Source organism: Dendropsophus ebraccatus, chromosome 2 (assembly GCF_027789765.1).
Source record: "Dendropsophus ebraccatus isolate aDenEbr1 chromosome 2, aDenEbr1.pat, whole genome shotgun sequence".
Taxonomy (NCBI): domain Eukaryota; kingdom Metazoa; phylum Chordata; class Amphibia; order Anura; family Hylidae; genus Dendropsophus; species Dendropsophus ebraccatus.
In genome coordinates this window covers 11,908,453-11,933,186 of record NC_091455.1, presented here as the reverse complement: position 1 = coordinate 11,933,186, position 24,734 = coordinate 11,908,453, and the positions used below count along the sequence as shown (strand labels likewise).

Genomic DNA, 24,734 nt, shown 5'->3' with positions numbered 1-24,734 from the left:
CCGTCTAAACGCTGATCGTTATAAAAAAAAAAAAGTTAATCGTACGATCGGGCGAATTATCGCTCTGTGTAAACGCAGCATTTCAGGAGTATTCTTTGTGGCCCATAGCAACCAATCACAGCTCAGCTTTCACTTTACCAGGGCTCATGAATATTTGAAAGCTGAGCTGTGATTGGCTGCTATGGGCCACAACGGACATTGTTGTTGTAGGCCGCTGTATAACACTCCCCATCCCCCCTGGAGATTATTGTACAGCAGACTCCATAAACATTTCCCCCTGTGGCGCCGCGCCGTTTTATTCACCTCATTCTATCAATAACTTATGTTTTCAAAACTACGTTGTCAATAAAGTTATTACAAGAAAAAAGTCCAACACATCCGCGACAGCGCTTCCCGCCTCCGGCGCGGGCCTATAAGTGCGCCTGCGCGGCTCCTCCCCTTCCTCTTTCCTCAGTGACGGCGGCGCTATAAGGTGCTCGGTTCTTCGGCTGAAGCTAAGGCCTGGTGTCCATCCGGCGACTAGCACCCTGTAACCCGACCATCCACCCCCGCACACACGCCCGATCCTCGCAGCTATGGCCTCCGTCTCCGAGCTCGCCTGTATTTACTCCGCTCTCATCCTCCATGATGATGATATCACGATCACGGTGAGGAGCCTGAGGGGAGGGGGAAACATGGCGGCCGCCGCACATCTCTGCCTCACACTCTACACCGGGGGAGCACTACAAGGCTCAGCATGGCCTAGGGGGCGCTCTGTGTAACTATAGCTGGAGAACTACAAATAGCAGCATGCTGGGTGATACACCACGTGACGTGCACGTACTACATAGGACTACAACTCCCATCATCCCTCACGGTCTCAGGTTGCTGTCAGTCAGGGACCACGTGTTCACATCTAGTCCAATGATCCTTAGATTTCTCACAGCTGAGGGTTTGTTACAGTTGCATCTGTTCTGTCCTCTTATAAGATCTCTGCTTGCTGTCAGTGGACGGTCACGTGTTCACATCTAGTCTAGTGATCCTAAGACTTCTCACAGCTGAGGGTTTGTTACAGCTGCATCCAGTCTATATTATAGTACTATAGTAAGATCTCTGCTTCATGGCAGTGAATGGGGATTTAGCAGATTACATGTGGATCATTGGTCTCCCCCTGTGGCAGGACTACAGCTCCCAGCATGCCTGGCCCTCTGCACAGGACTGGTGGGGTTAATGCAGACACCCAACTTTCCTGGGAACAGATATAACCAGTGAATGTAGTGTGCACTTGGTGTGTCTGTAGGACTACTACTCCCATCATGCCTCCAGCATCAAGCAGAGATCTGGACTCTGAAGACTGACTTATCCTTATGTGCAGTTCAGTGGGGACTACAAGTGTCAGCCAGGCCAGGGTAGCGGCTTCTCAGTGTCACACCTGGCCTATGGTAAGACTACATCTCCCATCATGCTAATGTTTTGGCTGTCTGGGTGTGATGGGAGTTGGTTATGGGGCAGGGGACGCCCTAAGCTATGGTGGTCCCCCAGATACAGAGCAGGAGTGTATGAGGTGGATGTTTGTCTTGCACACAGTTAAAGCCCAGAGCTGAGGCCGTCATTGGCCGATGAGCTCGGGGTGTCGGAGTGTGCTACAGGAACAGGGCAGAGATTTCGCTAACACCACGAGGGGCTGCACGGCTCCTATGAGTGGAGTTTGATAGTAATTCTTGCCACATGTGTCTGATGTGTAAGACTAGGACCCTGACCCCAGGAGCTCACACTCTAATCTCCAGTACACAGTGACAGGTGGAGTTTTATTCTCTATACTTCAGTATTAGGGGGAGACCCCTGTACCCCCATGTATACCAGCAGCCTCTAATCATCCAGAAGGTATAAACCAGGGATGGGGAAACCTCCAGCTGTTGCAGACGACATTTCCCATAAAGCCTAAGGTTCCCCATCTCTGGTGTAAAGGATGGTCCATATAAGATAAGCGTTCTGTGGCTGATACCTCCTTACAATAGCTTGTGACCTGGAGGAATTGACTGATCCCCTTTTATCTCTTCAGGAAGACAAGATCATCGCTCTCATCAAGGCGGCCAATGTCAGCGTGGAGCCTTTCTGGCCCAGCCTGTTCGCTAAGGTAAGTTCCCACTATGAACATGTCACATGACCTGGATTGTATGAAGATGGTGGGGGTTGTGATGCATTGTGTTGTACACAGGCCTTGGGGGGTAATTGTACTTAAAGGGGTATATCAGTATTGTGCTGAGATGGTTCCCAGCAGAAGAGTATAGATGTACTGTACTGCTGAAGAGATGGTTTATTACACCAGGAGAGGGGCGGCAACTAGTCACGGCTCAATGCAGTACGGGGTTGATTGACAGGCAGAGAGGCCACTAATGGGTTATCATCCACAGAGCGTGCTGACAGGCAGGGGACCGTGACTAGTTGCTGCCCCTAACCCATCTCTTTTCCCTGTTGTAAAGCTGGTGGGCTCTGTGAGCTGCTCTGTACATCTATACTCTGCTGGTGGGCTCTGTGAGCTGCTCTGTACATCTATACTCTGCTGCCGCGGCTGGTGGGCTCTGTGAGCTGCTCTGTACATCTATACTCTGCTGGTGGGCTCTGTGAGCTGCTCTGTACATCTATACTCTGCTGGTGGGCTCTGCGAGCTGCTCTGTACATCTATACTCTGCTGACGCGGCTGGTGGGCTCTGTGAGCTGCTCTGTACATCTATACTCTGCTGCCGCGGCTGGTGGGCTCTGTGAGCTGCTCTGTACATCTATACTCTGCTGCCGCGGCTGGTGGGCTCTGTGAGCTGCTCTGTACATCCATACTCTGCTGCCGACGCTGGTCCATATTGCAGCCTGGCTGTGGGCCTGATGGCCGTGATCGGACGGCTGTCATTAGACCTGGTATCCGGCTGGGACTACATCTGTATTATGTAAATGTAGAACTGTTAGTGGCCATTGCTTTCTGATGAGTTGGGGTTTGCCCCCACCACCTGTCTTTAAGGGGTTTCCCTGCATAGCGGTGGTCCAGGCCGTTATACTGTAAAGAAACAACATAAACCTTTGCGATCCTGACTATGTGTTTCCTATCGTCTGACCCCATCCTCAATTTTCTCCTCAGGCTCTGAACAACGTCAACATCGGTAGCCTGATCTGCAACGTTGGTGCTGGCGGTGGAGCCCCTGCTCCCGCAGCTGCCGGCGCTGCCCCGACCGCTGCCGCTCCAGGTAATGTCCTGTCTTGCTATCTGTTACATTGTGGACTGATGACTTGAGGGCTGACACTACATGCCATTACATCGGAGTGGCTCTAAAGAATGCCTTATGTTTTCAGACACAACTGGGAAACAGAACTTTTATTAAAGTACACAAATACACGCTATAAAGTTATAACATACAGCACAGGGGTGTTGTAATGTCCATACAGTAACTAGCATGGCTGATAAGTCAGTATCTGTTATCTGAGGCCCACTGCAGATGGGCTACTCCATTACCATGCACCCACTCTGCCCCCCAACACTTTCCAGGACTTACACATGCTATAGTCAAGGGGTATTCGGGGCAATGGGTAATGTCACTGGTTATGCAGCCTCCTCACTATGGCAGAAAGCTGTAGGCTATATTCAGGTGTCAGTTCAGATGCAGCCAACTAACTCTTCAGCTATTAGTGTCCAATCTGCTTTCCAATTTCCCTGAAGATCTACTTGGTGGGTCGGTGTCTTCTGTCCATGCACATCTTATTACCATTTGTGTGATGCTAGAATGGTGGCCATGTTTGTCACCCAGCTTTCCTTATACAGGACTGTAGAATGTGATAGGAGTGTGAGATGTGGATGTTTGTCTTGCACACAGTTAAAGCCCAGAGCTGAGGCCGTCATTGGCCAATGAGCTCGGGGTGTCGGAGTGTGCTACAGGAACATGGCAGATATTTCGCTAACACCACAAGGGGCTGCACGGCTCCTATGAGTGGAGTTTGATAGTAATTCTTGCCACATGTTTGTGTGTACGGTGTGAGCTTGGGGTCAGCAATCTAATCTCACTGTACAGTTACATAGGACTGTCGGCTATTGACATTGGGATCTTACATGACTAGATAATCTGTAGGAGTGAAGCAGAGTGGGCTCCATATTTCCCTTATAGTCAGAGCTGCCTTGTGGAGGGGGGAGGGATAATATTGGTGTTGAAGTGGGTGGAATAATACTCTTGTCTCTTACAGCTGAAGAGAAGAAAAAGGAGGAAGAGAAGAAGGAAGAGTCTGAGGAGTCGGATGATGACATGGGCTTCGGTCTTTTTGATTAAACCATTTTGTAAGAGGACTTGTAATAAAGAGAATCCATCTAAGTCTGAGCGGCTCTGTCACTTCATGAGTAATGCAGCAGCCCAGGCACATGGGAGATCTACTCTGTATATGGTGAACACGTGTGTGGCAAGGGTTCAATGTGAGCCATAATTAAAGAAGTCTGGCCAAAATTCTTTTTGTTATTACTTATGGAAGTTATACAATTTTCTAATGTACATTATGGGAAATGCTCATACACTGCTATTTCCCTTAATTTAGTGTATAGAAGTCAATGAGTACCATTGACTTGTATATATACACACGCCCCTGCTGGAATTACAATGGATGTGTGTATGTAATGTACTGTACTTTGCGATTGAATACATTTATGGAATACTTTGGGGAGCAAGTGTCCTTGCTCCCCAAAGTATCCCTTAAATGTATTCAATAAATACACTTTCTGGGCACTAAGCAGGGAGGGAGAGAGGTGCCATCTACCTCCCCCCTCCTTGCTCGGTGCTGGGAACATATAAAAAGTACTACTCCCCCATGATCTGCAGATAATGGGGGAGTAGTACATGTGCTATCTTATCGCCGCCACTCACAGACGTCCTGCCCGCTCTGCTGCCGATCACAGAAGTGCCCTCTCCTCCGCTCCCCCTCCTCCTCGAAACACTATGGCCCCGCCGCCCGCGCTGCTGACTCCCTGCTGCCACTCACACTAACCGGCCGGCCACCGCTCTCTGATCCTGCAGGCCGGCCGCATCAGCCCTCACCCACCCCGGCCTGGGACACCAGGAAGCACCGGGAGCGCCGTGCTCTTGGCCGGGGTGGGTGAGGGCTGATGCGGCCGGCCTGCAGGATTAGAGAGCGGTGGCCGGCCGGTTAGTGTGAGTGGCGGCAGGGAGTCGGCGGGGCCATAGTGTTTCGAGGGGGAGCGGAGGAGGAGGGGGCACCTCTGTGAGGGGTGGTGATAAGATAGCCCAGGTACTACTCCCCCATTATATGCAGATCATGGGGGAGTAGTACTTTCTATATGTTCCCAGCACTGAGCAAGGAGGGGGGAGGTAGATACTTTGGGGAGCTAGGACACTTACTCCCCAAAGTATTCCATAAATGTATTCAATCGCAAAGTACATTACATACACACATCCATTGTAATTCCAATGGAGTGTCCAGCAGGGGCGCTATATATATAGAAGTCAATGAGTACCATTGACATTATATAATATATATCAATGGTACTCATTGACTTGACTTCTCTATATATTAATATTTATATATATATATATATATATATATATATATATATTAATATATAGAGAAGTCAAGTCAATGAGTACCATTGATATATATTATATAATGTCAATGGTAATCATTGACTTCTATATATAGCGCCCCTGCTGGACACTCCATAGTAATTACACCATTCGTCGTGACATCACTGCTTCTGAGAGAATTCTAACATTTCCCTTTAGTGTATCAGGAAGTAGCAGTATATGAACCCATAATTAATGTACATTAGAAAATTGTATAACTTTCCATAAGTAATAACATATAAAAAATAAATTTTCTCCTCCTTTAAAAGGTGCCGTCTTAAAAAAAAGTCAGCCTAAGGCTGGGTTTACATATGTCCGGCGGTGCCGCTGCGTTTCCTCCGGCGCCGGAGGGTAACTCATCATTGAACTGATCCCATTGTTTTCAATGGGATTGTTCAAAATGTGCGGCGGTGAAATAGTGGCCGCTGGACCGTCTGTACGTTAGGATGCATCTTGCAGCGTCCTGACGGACTGCCGCTCCAATTCAATCTAATATAGCGCCGGATGTCTCGCCGGGCAGGATGCATGCTGTTCGGCTCTGGCATCCAGCGTTCAGGCAAATAGCAGCACAGTGTAAAGAAATAAACATATCTCCCCCTCCCCTATAGTCCCCTCTGTTGCTCCTCCAGTAGTGTATAACCCCGCCCAATAGTATATAGCCCTGCTGTGTGCTTCCCCCCCCCCCCCCCCCCAGTAGTATATAGCCCTGCTGTGTGCTTCCCCCCCCCCCAGTAGTATATAGCCCTGCTGTGTGCTTCCCCCCCCCCCAGTAGTATATAGCCTTGCTGTGTGCTCCCCCCTCCCATATAGGCCCCCCCCCTGCAAATTCCATTAAAAAGGACAGGAAAACATGGGGGAAAAAAAGTGTCAACTGATGTTTTTTTTTAATGAAAAGGATAGTAAAACTGATGGCAACCGAGGCATTTTTGGCATCAGTTGTGGTCAGTTTTTAGACAAAAACGCAGCTGATGCAAACTTATATATGTAAACCAGCCTAATAAAAGAGCGACTTTTACTTTTTTTATATGCTGCAGCTGTGATGGGCAGGACATGGTAACATGACAGGTTATACTCCCTGCACCACATAGGTAAAACTAACAAAACATAATGCAGTGCTTTAGTTTTCTATACTAGACCTCCCCTTTTAATAAAGCATACTTCTCATGAAGTCCACTAACCCAATTGGTGGTGAATTTTTTTCTGCGGCTGGAAGTTGGGGTATCCATTTATATGACCACAGTGTTACCTGCATTCTGATCTTATTGGGGTTGTATGCATTACTGTCATGTTGTGGTCGCATCATGGATACACTAAACTTCCAGCTGAAGAATGGAATTCAGTGCCGATTGGGTCTCCAGCCTTGGTGACGGGTACGCTCTAATGATCCCCAGGTGATATAATAGTCATGCATCAGGTATGGATCCAGCTTTTCCCAGCACCCAGGGAGGAGCAGCTCAGAGCCCTGCAACCTGATGAGCAGAATGCAGATGGGAATGAAGCAATTTGTTCCTACTGTAAATTCGCTCATCTTTACAAATTCTCAGTGTCTTGGTGTAGTGTCTATGGGATATTTATGGCTGATTATTAAGAAAAGGACCTTAAGGTTACATGTTGGCACCAAACTTGAGCAGAGAAATCAGGATCAGGTTGTGACTGTCCACACACATAGGTCTTGCCAGTCATGGGAATGGTTTTCTCAGCCTTTAAATTAATTATTTTTTCTCCAGTGACTACTTGGTTCTAAGTACACTGTTCTAAAAGTAGTCAGTGCTTTATTTTACTGATACTCAGTTTGCTTTCACTAGTGATAGATGTGCTGAAATGCTGTCTAACCACTAGGGGGTGCACTGTGTCTAGATGAGCCTCCTACTTGTGACTAGCTGGAATTTAGCAACTGTTATAAAATCTTCTCTGCTAGTGGTTGAGGATTGTTGTAACAGTTAAACTTTCATTGGTTGAGATTTTCTGCCAAAACAGATTGCTGTGGGGTTGGGAAGACAGACAAATTGGTAAGGCTGGGTTCACACTGCATTTTCCCCTATACGTTTAATGTGTGTGAGATGCAATTGTGTGCCATCCTTTTGCATCTGTTTTTCCATTGACTTTCATTATAAGGATCAGTTTTGTAACTTAGGCTGGGTTCACACTGCATTTTTAGCATACATTTAACAGATCTGTTTCTTTAACGGACAAAATAGTCTCAGCAACGTTTGTGTCAGTCAAAAAAACTGTTTTTTTTTATAATGGAAGTTAATGGAAAAACGGTTGTACATAAATGCATCTGTTTTTGCAATCCATTTTTCATGGGGTTTTTTTTTTTTTCAAAAAAGGAGAAATGGATTGCAAAAACGCAGTGTGAACCCAGCCTAACACAAATAGCATTGACTGTTAAACGTAAACAATTAAACTGATAGTGTGTAGTGTGAATCCAGCCTAAGGCCTCGCCCACACTGTCAATTAATAAAGAACAGACAAAAGGATCCATTGGTTTTGATGGTTATCCACACACCTGTTTTTGCAGAACAGAAGTCTATGGGTTTGTTTTAAACAATTCACTGTTTGTTTTTTTAACTTGACGCATTGCTGGTAACTTGTAGCTGGGCTCCTCCCTGTGGCCATTACTCACCACCAAAACAGATGCATCCTCTAGGACATCACTGATCCAGACTTCTAAGGCCCTAAAAGAAAAACTCATGTGTGGCTGCAGCCTTAGGCTGCATTCGCACGTCCTGTCTTCAGTTTGAAACAGATGTTGAATGTAGGTCCTGGGCTGCATGATGTATCGTCAACATAGCAGTGGGAAAACTCTTTGAATCGCTGCAGTCTGGGGAAACAGTCCAGGACTTGCATTCACCTTCCGTGTTTCAGACAGAACATGGGACGTGAAAGGCTGCCATGTGAATCCACCTTTTTACATGCAGCGTGAGAACAGTGAGCATTGGGCACTTTTTTGTAAACCCTCCCTAACCATGCTTGCAGCAGATCAGGGTCTCAGGAAAGCTTCTGACTCTCCTCACTCAGTAAAAGCAATTCTGTACACTGGCAGCTGGATGAAAAGTACAATTTTTCTGGAACCTGAACAGCAGAAAACATGCGGTGGATATTGCCATGCTTAAAATGAATCTGTCACTAGGTTTATGCCACCTTCAATGAGGGCAGCATAAACTAGTGACATAAATGCTTAATATATTGGTGTATTACTTACGTTTTGTTCAACCGTTCTCCTAATACACAGGAGAATAGGATTCTTGCCACACCCCTACCAGCTGCTAATTGACAGTTAACTGCCGATCAGCAGTGAAGTTTTCTGCTGCTCATAAATATCTAGGACTACTGAGCACACACACATAATGGAGATGACTACTTATTGTCCATGTTATTCAGGAGATCATCTCTGCATCAGCTTCACAAAACAATGTAAGTGATACATCATTCTGATCTTTGTTTCTCTGTTACCAGTTTATGCTGCCCTGAGATAGGACACCATCAACCTACTGACAGTCTCTTTAACAACCCCGTCCCCTTATTTACAAAGTCATTTAAAGATAAACTCCAATCTCATCTTTATATTCAAATCCTTTAATAACAGCATGATCTTTAATACGTACAACGTCCTGTTTGCTCAGTCGCCCAGAGAGACTCAAGGTCCGATGTTGCTCTAATAATCGATAAATAGAGGCGCGGCAGCAGAGTCCAGGACTTTTAAGTAATAGCTCTAAGAATCTGTACAAGGTCTTTATATTCTTCCTGAGAATAATTTATATTCCACCGACAATCCCAAGGCAGAGGAATAGAATTAAATGAAAATAGTTAGAAATAGTTTTATAATTTATTTGGGTACTAAGGGTGTGATGTGAGAGGGGAAAATAAGAAAAAAGACCCAACACAACAGAACCCACCAAGATGAAAAAAAAAATAAAAAATCTTAAAAAAAATGTTTAAACAGGCAAGATGGCTGAAAGCATCTGAAACGTTAGCACGGCCTTAAGATTTATTTATAAATTATATATATTTAATATAAAAAATGGGATATATATAATGGCTCCAGATCTCACTGCGCAAATGTTCTGTAATTCAGCAGCGTGCTTTATACATGGTTTAAAAAAAATAATACCCCCCACAACCTGGCACTTTATTCCATGTGTGAAAGAAAATTCTGTAAAAAAAAAAGAAAAATACACCAATTCTCACTTTGCTTCCAACCAATGATTACACGCATCCAAAAAGAGGGAAAGTAAAAACGCAACGAGCCGGAACGATCCATTCGAAGTCTTTCGGTTTTTAAGTCTTCAAAATATAGCTTTGTAGCATATTGCGACTTAACGTTAAATAAAAAAAAACAAAAAAAACAAGATGACAAAGATTCCAGTTGCAGCAGCCATCATGGATCCACACGGACGCTGCGTGCTCTCTGGTCCCTGCCCTGGATGATCGACCTCTGAGCCTGGCTCTCCATCGCACTGAGCCTGGCCTCGATCCTCATTTCCTCTATGAGCTTCTCGGAGATCTCGATCCACCAGTATTTCCTCCGGATGACGGACACTCGGGGGTCCAGGCCAGCCGCATCTCACTAACCGGAACTTTTGTGTTTGGGGAAAAGAATAAAACTTAACGTGGCACCAGCTGCCATGGATCAGCACTGGAGGGGGTGGCTGCCCGCTGATGACCAGAATCGCTGGTGGAAGGCTACACGTAATCCCAAAAGGAAAACACTTCAGATGGGAATATAACAAGAGTCTGGGTCTCGGACATTTTTAGTGCGGCCTCGACTGTCCGATCATTTTCAGCCGGGCTTGGTCAATGACGTCTAACAAGTTCTTGGCGTCCACGGCCAGTGCATGTGCAGCAGTCAGCATCTGCTTTTTGTACTCCTGCTGGAGACTGGTCATGACGTATTGCTGCGCCAACTTCATCTTGTTAATAAGCTCTGCCAGATCCGAGTTCAACAACTTCTGTGCCATTTCAATCTTAAAAGAAAAATAGTTAAATTAAAATTTACATAAATTCCTAATATATCCAAGAACAGCTGTTTTTAATCCTGGACAACCCTTTTAGGCTTCCTGCATCACTATACTATTAAGGACATATTCCCATTCACAACCCTCCGCACCAACAAAGTAAACTCAATTTTTCTCTAAAGCCCCTGCTCTTCTTGCTCTCCCACAGGATTATGGGTAGATATGTAGGGGCTGTCACTTACCTCTCGGTGGGTGCTGGCTGGAAGAACAGGAATGGTCTCATCAACAGTCGCTAATAAAGTCCTCAAGGCTAGTCCGACCCCCTGTCAATTGGCAGAGGTTTTAGAAACATAGTTAGTAAGTTGAAAAAAAGACAAATCCATCAAGTTCAACCTACAGAAATCCTACTGTGTCGATCCAGAGGAAGGCAAAAACCCCTATGAGGCAGATTCCAATCGCCCCTTCCTGACTCCAATGGCAAGCAGAATAATCCCTGGATCACCGTCCATGCCAGGCATTGTATCCTTACCTTCACCATGGGGACATACTCCTCTGGCGGTGCCGGCTGGATCCTACTAGACATTTCAATCACAGCTTTCACCAAGCCCGTCACATTCTCATACACCTTGTCATTTGTGCGGTCCAGGTTGGCGGTTGGGGGTGGACTGATTTCCTGTGGTTGAATCTGAAAGACAAGATGGCATAAGGGATTGGGAAACCACAAAAAAAAAAACACCTGAAGACACACAGTACCCACTAGATGGCGCTATGTATTTAAAGATGAAAGGAAAACTACATGGTCAAAAATATGTGGACGGCATCTGGAATAAGCAGTTTCGGCCAATCTAATTGCAACCACCAGCAATCGCCCCCCCAACCTCACCGATGTCCAGAACAGTCCGTCCAAACACCTGTCCGGAACTTCAGGGCTGGCATTATAGATATGAGCCCCACAGGACACATATGGGGCTGATACTGCTACGAGGATGGTGGCTGGCAGTACTACAGGAAGGGACCCTATGGTGGTTGGCACTGCTATGAAGTCAGTGATGCATTCAAATTCTTCAAACATGACCAGAAATGAAGGCCAAACCAGAGATCTCTTTTAAAGGAAAGATTTCAGGGTCAGTACAGAGACCAGAGGAGGGCATCAAACATGGCCTCTAAGTTTCCATAGGTCTTTAAAAACTGGGGCAAAAGGGGTAAAATTTCTCCTTGAGGAAAGAAGTCATAGAAACTTTACAGAAAAATCTGTGCAAAACTGTTGTGGCTAATACAGGCCAAAGGGGGGCGGTGTAGGACTGGTATTAAAGGGATCTTTCATCCATTGGAGGCATTCCTTCCCTATTGGACTGTATAGTAAGAATGTCTATCTGATGGGAATAAAGCTTTGCTGAGGCTCATGGGAGCAGCGCAGTCAGACACTGTGGCCCCTCAGCTAGTGAAGACTCAATAAATGGGACCACCAAGGACCGAACGAGGGAATGGTTTCTCCTCTCTACTGCGCAATGGGGGCTTCACGGAGAAGCTGAAGACACATCTGTGTCTGCACAATGCCAGGTGCCAGCTGGAGGTACGTAAAGCCAACCCCCCCCCCCCTTTTTGGTTGCAGAGTCCAGACCTCAACCCCTGAATGTACAGCAACAACCACACGTGAGGGCTGATACAAATGGGGGGGGGGGCATTATCATGATGTATCTGTGGGAGTGATGCTGGGGGTGCACAGACTTTTGGCCATGTATACACAGACAGTGGTGACACTAAGTGTTAGATCTAACGAAAACAACACAAAAGGCAAACATAGAAGTGTGGAAAGTCCTGGCGTCTCTACAGGGTTAAGTGCTGGAGCGGGGCTGCGGTTTGGCACAAGTCGGGCGCTTTGTGTTGGTTACACACGTTGGTTACTAACCACATGTGACACGAAGGCTCTCTGCGCTATGTGAGTGTTTAACACAAACATATCGGGAACTAAGTGTTCCTAGAAAACTGCCCTAAAATCACCAGTGGGTGGGGGTGGGGGTGTCCTCTGGAGACAAAGCACCCACCAAAAATATACTATGGACACCGCCGTCCGAGAACGCTACAAATCTGAGAAGAGACTAAACCTTATCGACAAAAGAAAAGTTCAATTAACAAAATTTTTGCTTAAGACTCAGACTATATCGCAGAAGGAACCCCCCAAAATTATGTGACCCCTCAGATTACATTGAGAAGTATGTGAAGTGTCAGCCCCCAAAACACACAGACACAAACACAAAGTGCTTACCCGCCACGGCTAAGATGGAGCAGAGTGAGGGGGAGAGGGTTAATAAAGAGACCAGAGCAAAATAAAAAGGGGGAAAAAAAAACAACAAAAAGAGGAAATTAATAAATGCGATGGAGCGAACCAGGCAGAAAAAACACAAGTAAGATGAAGCAGAGAGGTGAGGAGGAGGGGCGGCTGTGGGGGTCCCGGGGGGGGGAGGGGGGCATGAGTCTCTTGATCTGGTCGCAGCACATGCAGCAATACCGGCCATGCAACACAAAGCAAGATGTGATCACCTCTGTCCCTTCCCTCCACCCATTCCTTCTACACCTGAAAGTGGGCCCTATTGTCCTGTCCTGGATCAAGAATCCCTGTTTTCTCAAGAACTAGAGGGTTCCAGCGGTGAATAGGGGTTGTCCAAAGTTAGCAGAGTGCCCCCCAATGGTTGGATCCGTCACCACATACAGGATGGCACTGCCAGCCATGGGCAGCACACGGCTCCGGCTCTGCGGCACAGCTGGGACTGGTTTGTACTCATGTGGTTTGGCGCCAAGGCCGCCTGGCAGGATCATTTCATAAACAACCGCACTGAGTGGTCACTGGGAGAAGGGAAAATCTCGGAAAGAATCCGCCAGAAAGACAAGTTTCCATGGAAAATGACTGACGTCTGAGGAGGCTGCAGCGTTATACTCCAGAAACAGGTAAACTAAGAATAGAGGCGTCAGTCACCAGCTGCTCCGTGTCCAGCGCAGCCCTGAGGGGGTCCTACTACTCCGAGCACAGGCAGGGGGAGCCCCAAGTGTCAGCGTGTCACCAGTCTATCCCCCCTAGTGTCAGCGTGTCACTGGTCTATCCCCGCTAATGTCAGCGTGTCAACAGTCTATCCCCCCTAGTGTCAGTGTTCCTATCCCCCCAAGTGTCAGTGTCACTAGCCTTCCCCCCCAAGTGTCAGCGTGTTACTAGCCTGCACCTTCCAGTTACAGACACTCTTCTCCTCTACGCGCTCTGTATCCCCTGGTTCCTATAAATACACAGATGCCAGTGTTGGGCACAGCAGGTTGGTTGCATCCATGGCGGCTGCTGCTGGTATATAAGTAGCTACAAACAGACTTTTCTCCACAATAAATTTGGGGCAGGGGAAGTTACCTTAAAATTTAACTAATATAGAATGCAGCAGCTGCATCCCCCTCCTCCCCTATCACAGCACGCATCTCAGAGATACATGCTGCAGCAGGGCTGTGGAGTCGGAGCTAGTTTTGGCTGGAGTTGGAAAAAAAATGTACTGACTATGGCTGACCCCTCTCTAGCGCTATGGCTGACCTGTATATATCACTATGGCTGACCTCTATATCACAGGGATCTGGCATTGTTAGCAGTGTTTCTGTGTGTATGGTGATTATTTAGTTAGAAACATAGAAGATTGTCAGCAGGAAAAGACCACCTGCTCCATGGAGGCTGGAGACTGGCTGCATCCACTTCACGCACACAGGAGAATCACACCTCTCCTACCACAGCACAAATCTCAGAGATACAAATGCTGCAGCTCCATCCCCTTCTCCCCTATCACAGCACAGCACGTAGTATCAGGGTGATAGATGCTGCAGCTCTATCCCCCTCCTTCCCTATGACAGCATGCATCCCAAAAATACAGATGCTGCAGCTCCATCCCCCTCCTCCCCTCTCACAGCGCGCATCTCAGAGATACAGATGCTGCAGTTCCACCCCCCTCCTCCCCCCCTCTCACAGCGTGCATCTCAGAGATACAGATGCTGCAGCTCCATCCCCCTTTTCCCCTCTCAAAGCACGCATCTCAGAGATGCAGATGCTGCAGCTGTAACTTAAGACTTGGATTGTTTGCTGTGAGGGGAGGAGGGGGATGCAGTTTCTATTTTTACACAGGCCATCACTTCCACGTTACTGAGCACGGTTCTCTGGTCGGGCAGCAGGGCCACATGAATGATTGCTGGATGGGCCATGTGACCCTCATTTATCATCAGCCGCAAGTCACCAAGATACGCAGGGTGAAGTGAGACCAATGACAATAAGTTTTTTGCCGCACAAAGCATGCAATCAGCCAACGTGTTTGCCAGCTGATCGCCTTTCACTCAGGCCAGGACGAGCCTGATAGTCGGGCCGTGAGCCTTCACACTGCATGCTGTATGTGTATCTGTATCTGTAGCTTTAACAAGAAATATGTAACAGTGGCCAAAGTCACCAAAGCCTTCCGGCATGTAGCAATATGATGGACGCAGATATATCGTCCTCTTACCTTTACTCCCTCATTGTAGCTGTCCCCAGTACTGTTCAGCCCGGCCAAGTTACTGAGGTGACTGGGGGCTCCCGGCCGAGGGGGTTTCTTTGGTGGAGCCGAGTGATCTGTAAATATATGAAATGGAGACTATATGAGACGGGAACATCACATCCCCGAGTAATGTGAACACGGACATATGTCTGGCAGTGGTGACGGGATAGGGGCAGGACTGGGGGACACAATTATTAGAGTCATTCCTAAACTTCACCCCTACTGTTTATGGGTAATATGTTCTATACTAAAGTCTATGGAGAGCGATAATATCCATAGACTTGTATGGGAGATACAGAGGCCATTTCATAAAGTGTCTAGCTTGAATACCCCCCAACCCCATTAGCCCCCCCCCCCCCCCGCTCACCTGGCTTTCCAACGGGCTGATAGATGTGCTGGTTACCAGTCTGCAAGACACAAAGCCAAGGAAAAAAAGTTATATATCTGGGAACAGAGAGCTGGAAGCAAAGACGGGAGAAGAGATAAATGGAGGCTTATGTTGCAATAGTCGGCCCGGCAGCCAGAAGTGAATACCGACATCAGGTCACGAGCGGCCGAGACTGGAATAAACAGCCCCGGCTCCAATACTGGACATCAATATCCGCAGATGTAATAACTCTTACTCTGTAATATTCTAGTTCTCATACTGAACACTAGGGGGCAACACAACTGAATGTGTCAAAAAAAGTCAGGTCACTTTACAGCCTGCTGTAAAACACATCATCATCTCAATCACTAGAAGATGGACGGAGAATTATTTCTTAAAGGGGCATTTCCATCTCAGTAAGTCTCAGTAAGTCAGTTATTCCCTATCAAGAGCATACCAAGCAGGGGGACCAAAAGCTGCAATGATGTCATCCTTGCAAAATTCCGTATAAGAGAATAACCTCCTATATAAAAGACAGATTCTTCCTTCTAGAAACAGCGCTACCCCTGCCCTCAGGTTAGGTGGGGGTTTGCAGCTTAGTTTCATTGAAGTCAATGGCGCTGTACTGTAATACCACACATAACCTGAGGACAGGGGTGGCGCTGTTCTTGCAAGAAAGCAGCTGTGGTTCTCTAATCATTTGGACCCCCTGTCTGTCCACTATCAGGGTCCTCCAATGATTTAAGTTGCTGTCCCATTCACTACTGAATAAATTTTCCGAGCTGGGAGATTTTTTTTTCCTTCCTTTTTGGGTATTTTTCCACCGGTGACCCTCAGTAGGTTCATGTTCTGTTATCGCTATATAAAGTCCCTCGGGGTATATAAATAATCCCTATTAATTGGCGGTCGGGCGGACGACCGTTCTCAAGCGTCTGATAAATAGAGGCCAAAAATAGTTTGGGGATAAACAATGAGATTCAGAGAAAAACATTCAGAAAATTTATGTAAATTTCATCTAAATCGAAGCAGACAAAACTGAGCGTTCTTAGGAACATTCCCGTCCACCATCCCCCACCAGGATTCACTAACAAGATTTATTTATTTTTTTCTAAAAACTTTTTTTTTTGCTTTCAAAACCTATTTCTGGATCCTATTTCCCAGCTGTGAATAAAGGATGAGCTGGATACGTGTAATACTACCGTTCAAAAGTTTGGGGTCACATTGAAATGTCCTTATTTTTGAAGGAAAAGCACTGTACTTTGCAGATAACTTTAAACTAGTCCTAACTTTAAACAAATACACTCTATACATTGCTAATGTGGTAAATGACTATTCTAGCTGCAAATGTCTGGTTTTTGGTGCAATATCTACATAGGTGTATAGAGGCCCATTTCCAGCAACTATCACTCCAGTCTTCTAATGGTACAATGTGTTTGCTCATTGGCTCAGAAGGCTAATTGATGATTAGAAAACCCTTGTGCAATCACGTTCACACATCTATAACAGTCTAGCTCGTTACAGAAGCTACAAAACTGACCTTCCTTTGAGCAGATTGTGTTTCTGGAGCATCACATTTGTGGGGTCAATTAAATGCTCAAAATGGCCAGAAAAAGAGAACTTTCATCTGAAACTCGACAGTCTATTCTTGTTCTTAGAAATGAAGGCTATTCCATGCGAGAAATTGCTAAGAAATTTAAGATTTCCTACAACGGTGTGTACTAATCCCTCCAGAGGACAGCACAAACAGGCTCTAACCAGAGTAGAAAAAGAAGTGGGAGGCCGCGTTGCACAACTAAGCAAGAAGATAAGCACATTAGAGTCTCTAGTTTGAGAAACAGGCGCCTCACAGGTCCCGCACTGGCATCTTCATTAAATAGTACCTGCAAAACACCAGTGTCAGCATCTACAGTGAAGAGGCGGCTGCAGGATTCTGGGCTTCAGGGCAGAGTGGCGAAGAAAAAGCCATATCTGAGACTGGTCAATAAAAGAAAAAGGTTAAGATGGGCAAAAGAACACAGAGATTGGACAGAGGAAGACTGGAAAAAAGTGTTGTGGACGGATGAATCCAAGTTTGAGGTGTTTGAATCACAAAGAAGAACGTTTGTGAGACGCAGAAGAAATGAGAAGATGCTGGAAGAATGCCTGACGCCATCTGTTATACATGGTGGAGGTCATGTGATGGTCTGGGGTTGGTGCTGGTAAGGTGGGAGATTTGTACAGGGTAAAAGGGATTGTGAATAAGGAAGGCTATCACTCTGCACCGCCATGCCATACCCAGTGGGCAGCGCTTGGTTGGAGCCAATTTCATCCTACAACAGGACAATGACCCTAAACACCTCCAAATTGTGCAAGAACTATTTCCAGCAGAAGCAGCAGCTGGTATTCTATCATAGGTAATGGAGTGGCCAGCGCGGTCACCAGATCACCACCCCATTGAGCTGTTGTGGGAGCAGCTGGACCGTATGGTACGCCAGAAGTGCCCATCCAACCAATCCAACTTGTGGGAGCTGCTTCTAGAAGCGTGGGGGGCAATTTCTCCAGCTTACCCCAACAGATTAATAGCTAGAATGCCAAAGGTGCAATGCTGGAATTGCTGCAAAAGGAGGATTCTGGGACGGAAGCAAAGTGTGATGTAAGAACAATGTTATTTCACATACAAATCATTATTTCTAACCTTGTCAATGTCTTGTCTCTATTTTCTATTCATTTCACAACGTATGGTGGTGAAGAAGTGTGACTTTTCATGGAAAACAAAATTGTTTGGGTGACCCCAAACTTTTGAACGGTAGTGTATATATATATCTGTCTGTCTATGTCTCTCTCCTATCTATCTCTATCTCTCTCTCTCTATTAAAAAAAATACTCTGCAGCACTCGAACGTATGTGAAAAAAAACGTAAGGAAATTTATTCCATAGAATAGCAATTCATAGCAAACAAGGTGAAAAAAACACGACGTTTCGGCGTACCTTACACCATTTTCAAGTGCAATAATGTTACAAACAATCATGTGTTATATACAGGTGTGTCAATCATTATAGAAACATGATAGGTGCTCAGACTTGTCAATCAAGAAGAGTTCAAGCTCCCCTCCTATTCGTGCTCACACGTGTCCATCAGCTGTCAGAGCCCGTGCGGCATTACAATGGTGTAGAGATCTTAGTGAAGGTTTCCATTTCATAAAAATAATAGTGTCCGTTCATAATATAAAATAAGAGAATAAACTTGAATACAACGTAATATTATATATTAATAATGATCACACGGAGGCTTCACCCACTATGAACAACACGAGTCCACGATAAAGGCGTATCTGGGTCTCTTCCGGGAGACCGCCTCCTCCTGGAGTCCCTGATGACCCTCCTCCGGACGGACGAGAGATCTCCAGCTGGAATACCGCCCACCCGCAGAGTGGAACACACCTACCAGTAGCCGGGCCCACCTCCCGAGGTATAGCTGTCATCTGTCAGGGGTGTTCCACTCTGCGGGTGGGCGGTATTCCAGCTGGAGATCTCTCGTCCGTCCAGAGGAGGGTCATCAGTGACTCCAGGAGGAGGCGGTCTCCCGGAAGAGACCTCTCTATCTCTCTCTCTCTATCTAGTCAAAAAGATAATTCAGCAGCACTCCGTGGATGAGATGGTGCCAGCGGATCTTGCCTTGACCAAAGGCTGGAGTAAATATACAGGAGATAATCCACAGCATTCTTTGGTAATGTGAAAAAAATTTGTGAATTTATTCCATGTGAAAAATAATCATTCCAAATAAAACATAATCAAAGCAAGGTGCAGCATACAGAAGAAAACCGGAGCAACGTTTCAGCGAACAACCTTCGCCATATTCAAGCAATTTTTTTCACGTTACCAAAGAGTGAATCTGTCTCCTATCTATCTATCTATCTATCTATCTATCTCTCTATCTGTCTCCTATCTATCTCTCTATCTGTCTCCTATCTATCTATCTCCTATCTATCTATCTATCTATCTATCTATCTATCTATCTGTCTCCTATCTCTCTATCTGTCTCCTATCTATCTATCTATCTCCTATCTATCTACTATCTCTCTCTCTCTCTATCTGTCTCCTATCTCTCTATCTGTCTCCTATCTCTCTATCTGTCTCCTATCTCTCTATCTGTCTCCTATCTCTCTATCTGTCTCCTATCTCTCTATCTGTCTCCTATCTCTCTATCTGTCTCCTATCTCTCTATCTGTCTCCTATCTCTCTATCTGTCTCCTATCTCTCTATCTGTCTCCTATCTCTCTATCTGTCTCCTATCTCTCTATCTGTCTCCTATCTCTCTATCTGTCTCCTATCTCTCTATCTGTCTCCTATCTCTCTATCTGTCTCCTATCTCTCTATCTGTCTCCTATCTCTCTATCTGTCTCCTATCTCTCTATCTGTCTCCTATCTCTCTATCTGTCTCCTATCTCTCTATCTGTCTCCTATCTCTCTATCTGTCTCCTATCTCTCTATCTGTCTCCTATCTATCTATCTGTCTCCTATCTATCTATCTATCTATCTATCTATCTCCTATCTCTCTATCTGTCTCCTATCTCTCTATCTGTCTCCTATCTATCTATCTGTCTCCTATCTATCCATCTATCCATCCATTTATCTCCTGTCTATCTATCCATCCATCCATCCATCCATCCATCTCCTGTATATCCATCCATCCATCTTCGCTCTCTCGCTCTATCCACCTACTGGGGGTTTGAAATTAGGTTAGTATTTCTCACCAATACTATTGGCCATAGGAGCAGTCACTCATCTTTCCCATACCCCTGAAAGGATCCATTAGTGATCTATTTGGCTGGACTTTCCTTTCAATGGTGAAATGGAAAAAATGTTTTTGGTCTATTTTTATTAACAAAGAAAAGACCAAATATCGGCACAGAGGGAGCATGGAGCGCAGTGTGACAGGGAGGGAGACACCTAGTGGCCGGATGTATAATGTTGATTTAAACATAGAAAATCTAATAAAATAATAAGGAGTATATATTGCTATAACTCCCCCTGTTGATTTCCTAAATAATACATTTCAGGCGGCTGCCTCTTTAAGCACTGAGCCAGTGACAGTGATGCCGTGCTGCCAGATACAGCGGCGCTCCAGCTGCCTGTCTTCTCTCCAGTGTTTATTTACCCTCTCAGGCCGGTTTTTCACCCTGAACCCTGTGAAGTATGAAGTGCAATCCAGAAATGTGCTTTAGCTCAGGAGTGACAGGATTGCAGCTCTAAGGCTGGAGACGGGAAGAAGGAGAAGACAAGGATTGGGGGAGGGGATGGAATTCTGCTGCTGTCGTCTTATCTAAACCTTGGATGAATCCAGCGATCCTTTCATGGACTTCCAACCACAGGCATTCAGAGCCCCCCACCCCCACCCCGGGGACCAGGAGGTCGCAGATTTCATGGGATCAGAAAGGAATCCGGAGCAGATACTTCTCTGTCACCACCAGCGTCAAGAGAGACGACTTCTCCTGTCACTACAACCCATGGGACTCCAGACATAACAAATGCTGTCTGCTCCTGGGAAAGCTGGGTTTTATAACTATAAGAGTCGTCATTTATCCTTCCTACAGGCTTTAATGACAATGCTGGTTACCAAGGCCCCGATTCTGCTTCACATATAATATTCCAGACCCTGGGAAAGCTGCTTATGCACCTAACCACCCCTGATACTGTTATCTCTCTGCCACTCTGGACCCTAGGAAAGCTGGGTGACAAGCTAAACTTACATTCAGGCAATGTTGCTTCTTATGTACCTAACTACCCCCGATACTGCTTCTCATACACACATATATATATATATATACACACATATATATATATATTATATATATATATATATATATACACACATACACACCATTCTGGACCCTAGGAAAGCTGGGTTACATGTTAAATGTTGGTGTCCCCTACAGAAGCCATCCCAGACTTCAGAAAACTAACACTGCCGACTTATCTAAGTTTGCATTACAAATCTACACAAAATAAGTTTCCCAGACACCAGAATGTTGCCTGTATTTCCCTCCCATTACCAAAATGTTGCCTGTATTTCCCCCATTACTAGAATGTTGCCTGTATCCCCCCCCCCCCATTACTAGAATGTTACCTGTATCCCCCCCCCATTACCAGAATGTTGCCTGTATCCCCCCCATTACTAGAATGTTACCTGTATCCCCCCCCCATTACCAGAATGTTGCCTGTATCCCCCCCATTACTAGAATGTTACCTGTATCCCCCCCCATTACCAGAATGTTGCCTGTATCCCCCCCCATTACCAGAATGTTGCCTGTATCCCCCCCATTACCAGAATGTTGCCTGTATCCCCCCCCATTACTAGAATGTTGCCTGTATCCCCCCCCCCCATTACTAGAATGTTGCCTGTATCCCCCCCCATTACCAGAATGTTGCCTGTATCCCCCCCCATTACCAGAATGTTGCCTGTATCCCCCCCCATTACCAGAATGTTGCCTGTATCCCCCCCATTACCAGAATGTTGCCTGTATCCCCCCCCATTACTAGAATGTTGCCTGTATCCCCCCCTCCCATTACTAGAATGTTGCCTGTATCCCCCCCTCCCATTACTAGAATGTTACCTGTATCCCCCCCATTACTAGAATGTTGCCTGTATCCCCCCCATTACCAGAATGTTGCCTGTATCCCCCCCATTACCAGAATGTTGCCTGTATCCCCCCCCCCATTACTAGAATGTTGCCTGTATCCCCCCATTACTAGAATGTTGCCTGTATCCCCCCCATTACTAGAATGTTGCCTGTATCCCCCCCCATTACTAGAATGTTGCCTGTATCCCCCCCTCCATTACCAGAATGTTGCCTGTATCCCCCCCCATTACCAGAATGTTGCCTGTATCCCCCCCATTACCAGAATGTTGCCTGTATCCCCCCCCATTACTAGAATGTTACCTGTATCCCCCCCATTACTAGAATGTTGCCTGTATCCCCCCCCATTACCAGAATGTTGCCTGTATCCCCCCCATTACCAGAATGTTGCCTGTATCCCCCCCCATTACTAGAATGTTGCCTGTATCCCCCCCCCATTACTAGAATGTTGCCTGTACCCCCCCCATTACTAGAATGTTGCCTGTATCCCCCCCATTAACAGAATGTTGCCTGTATCCCCCCCATTACTAGAATGTTGCCTGTATCCCCCCCCATTACTAGAATGTTGCCTGTATCCCCCCCATTACTAGAATGTTGCCTGTATCCCCCCCATTACCAAAATGTTGCCTGTATTTCCCCCCTCCCATTACCAGAATGTTGCCTGTATTTCCCCCCATTACTAGAATGTTGCCTGTATCCCCCCCATTACCAGAATGTTGCCTGTATCCCCCCCATTACCAAAATGTTGCCTGTATTTCCCCCCTCCCATTACTAGAATGTTGCCTGTATCCCCCCATTACTAGAATGTTGCCTGTATCCCCCCTCCCATTACTAAAATGTTGCCTGTATCCCCCCCCATTACTAGAATGTTGCCTGTATCCCCCCCATTACCAAAATGTTGCCTGTATTTCCCCCCCCCCATTACTAGAATGTTGCCTGTATCCCCCCCATTACTAGAATGTTGCCTGTATCCCCCCCATTACTAGAATGTTGCCTGTATTTCCCCCCTCCCAATACTAGAATGTTGCCTGTATTTACCCCCCTCCCATTACCAGAATGTTGCCTGTATCCCCCCCCCATTACCAGAATGTTGCCTGTATTTCCCCCCTCCCATTACCAGAATGTTGTCTGTATCCCCCCCCATTACCAGAATGTTGCCTGTATTTCCCCCCCCCATTACCAGAATGTTGCCTGTATCCCCCCCATTACTAGAATGTTGCCTGTATCCCCCCATTACTAGAATGTTACCTGTATCCCCCCCATTACTAGAATGTTGCCTGTATCCCCCCCATTACCAGAATGTTGCCTGTATTTCCCCCCCCCCATTACCAGAATGTTGCCTGTATCCCCCCCCCCATTACCAGAATGTTGCCTGTATTTCCCCCCCCCATTACCAGAATGTTGCCTGTATCCCCCCCCCATTACCAGAATGTTGCCTGTATCCCCCCCCCCCATTACCATTCTACAGTTTCCTCGGATGATCATTTACTCTGATAGGAAACACTTTGCAGACGACTGTTCTTAGTGTTTGCGGACGCAGAATTAGAGGACTAAGAATCTGGAAGAGCATCATCTGCAGAGCATCGCCCTTTCCTAATCATCATGAATCATCGCAGGGGGTCGTATATCAGAGGCGACAAGAACCTCACACCTTCGACTTAAAGGAAATCTACCGCCACCACCCAAGAAACCGCACAGCAACATCTCCCGGCCCCTCCTCACACTTATACCGCTACAGAACCATGTGCACTTGCACCCAGCAGATGAAGCAGAGCTGAAGATGTCAGGAAAGGAACAACTACATATAGATTAATGGATCCAAGATACAACAGCACTGAAGAAAGTTGTAAGAACTCTGCTTGCTGTCAGGAAAAAAACTTTCTCCATTGCCGAATATCCTCTGTAAGCAGCAGTCTCTCTCCCTGATCCAGTCTGCTCTGGACTCTAGGAAAGCTGGGTGACAAGCAGGGAATAAAACCCTGAAAAAAGGCAACAATTCCCAGACTCCACGACATCTATAGTCAACGGCCAGAATGACGGCATTTTTCAGTTAGTCAGGTTGGCAGGTGCCCATAGGTCCGGCGCTGTATACTGCTATAGTCTATACCAGGGATGGGGAAACTGCGTCCCTCCAGCTGCTGCTAAACTACAATTCCCATGATGCCTGGACAGCCGAAGGTTCCCCATCCCTGGTCTCTGGATTGCTGGGTGCTTTGCCTGGCCATGTGAATGATCCCCTACAGATTGCGTCCAATGACAGCAAACAGAGATCTTATAAAGCAGAAAGCAACAAAACTTTCCTACCAGACTGGACAACTCAATGTAATAAACAGCTGCGCCAGTGAAGAATCTGGAGGAGGGGACACTTACCGGACACTGGATGCTCCCGTCCACATGGTCTATGCTGCCCCGGGAGAGCCGGACATCAGGCTTCTACAAGGAAGAAAAAAAAGATTATAAAAATTTTTGAAAAAAAGTCCCAAAAAGTATAAAAGTTAGGCAGCACAATAAAAGAGAGTATATTCCATTAGGTGTACGCTGCCCGGCACAGAGTATACAGGGGCAAATAGCTAAAGAGAATCCCCCCCGGGGGTCGTACCGTTCTGCCCATACAGCAGTGGAAGACCTGCATGGTGCGGGCGGGGGGCCGAGCTTCGATC

The 24,734-nt window shown here is 46.4% G+C and overlaps 2 protein-coding genes and 2 non-coding genes across 13 annotated transcripts in view; 3 read left to right on the top strand and 1 right to left on the bottom strand.

Annotated features, from left to right (window-relative positions):
* Positions 1-430: 430 nt before the first annotated feature.
* On the top strand, positions 431-4,328 carry RPLP1 (ribosomal protein lateral stalk subunit P1). The gene is made up of 4 exons (XM_069957048.1): positions 431-647; positions 2,042-2,116; positions 3,110-3,215; positions 4,204-4,328. The coding sequence occupies exons 1-4, from the start codon at positions 576-578 to the stop codon at positions 4,284-4,286; spliced, it is 336 nt and encodes a 111-aa protein (XP_069813149.1). The 5' UTR covers positions 431-575; the 3' UTR covers positions 4,287-4,328.
* Positions 1,556-1,711, top strand: LOC138785035 (small nucleolar RNA SNORA62/SNORA6 family). The gene has a single exon (XR_011362019.1). It is a non-coding gene; the product is annotated as a small nucleolar RNA SNORA62/SNORA6 family (small nucleolar RNA).
* LOC138785034 (small nucleolar RNA SNORA62/SNORA6 family) lies at positions 3,829-3,984 on the top strand. The gene has a single exon (XR_011362018.1). It is a non-coding gene; the product is annotated as a small nucleolar RNA SNORA62/SNORA6 family (small nucleolar RNA).
* Positions 4,329-9,143: 4,815 nt separating the features above from the next.
* PTK2 (protein tyrosine kinase 2) overlaps positions 9,144-24,734 on the bottom strand; it is a 168,706-nt gene continuing 153,115 nt past the window's right edge. For all 10 annotated transcript variants that reach the window (XM_069957045.1, XM_069957047.1, XM_069957046.1 and 7 more), the window contains 6 exons: positions 24,445-24,507; positions 15,458-15,497; positions 15,058-15,164; positions 11,073-11,228; positions 10,786-10,866; positions 9,144-10,552 (listed from right to left, as the gene is read on the bottom strand). In XM_069957045.1, coding sequence (XP_069813146.1) covers positions 10,340-10,552; positions 10,786-10,866; positions 11,073-11,228; positions 15,058-15,164; positions 15,458-15,497; positions 24,445-24,507 — 660 coding nt within the window. In that variant the 3' untranslated portion in view covers positions 9,144-10,339. The remainder of the gene's footprint in view (positions 10,553-10,785; positions 10,867-11,072; positions 11,229-15,057; positions 15,165-15,457; positions 15,498-24,444; positions 24,508-24,734) is intronic.

What these genes read in the sequence shown, in the direction of transcription:
- RPLP1 (XM_069957048.1), top strand. Translation starts at nt 576, where the DNA reads ATGGCCTCCGTCTCCGAGCTCGCCTGTATTTACTCCGCTCTCATCCTC. An exon ending in ATGATGATATCACGATCACG is followed by an intron (nt 648 to 2,041) that starts GTGAGGAGCCTG and finishes TTATCTCTTCAG; the next exon opens with GAAGACAAGATCATCGCTCT. An exon ending in CCCGACCGCTGCCGCTCCAG is followed by an intron (nt 3,216 to 4,203) that starts GTAATGTCCTGT and finishes TGTCTCTTACAG; the next exon opens with CTGAAGAGAAGAAAAAGGAG.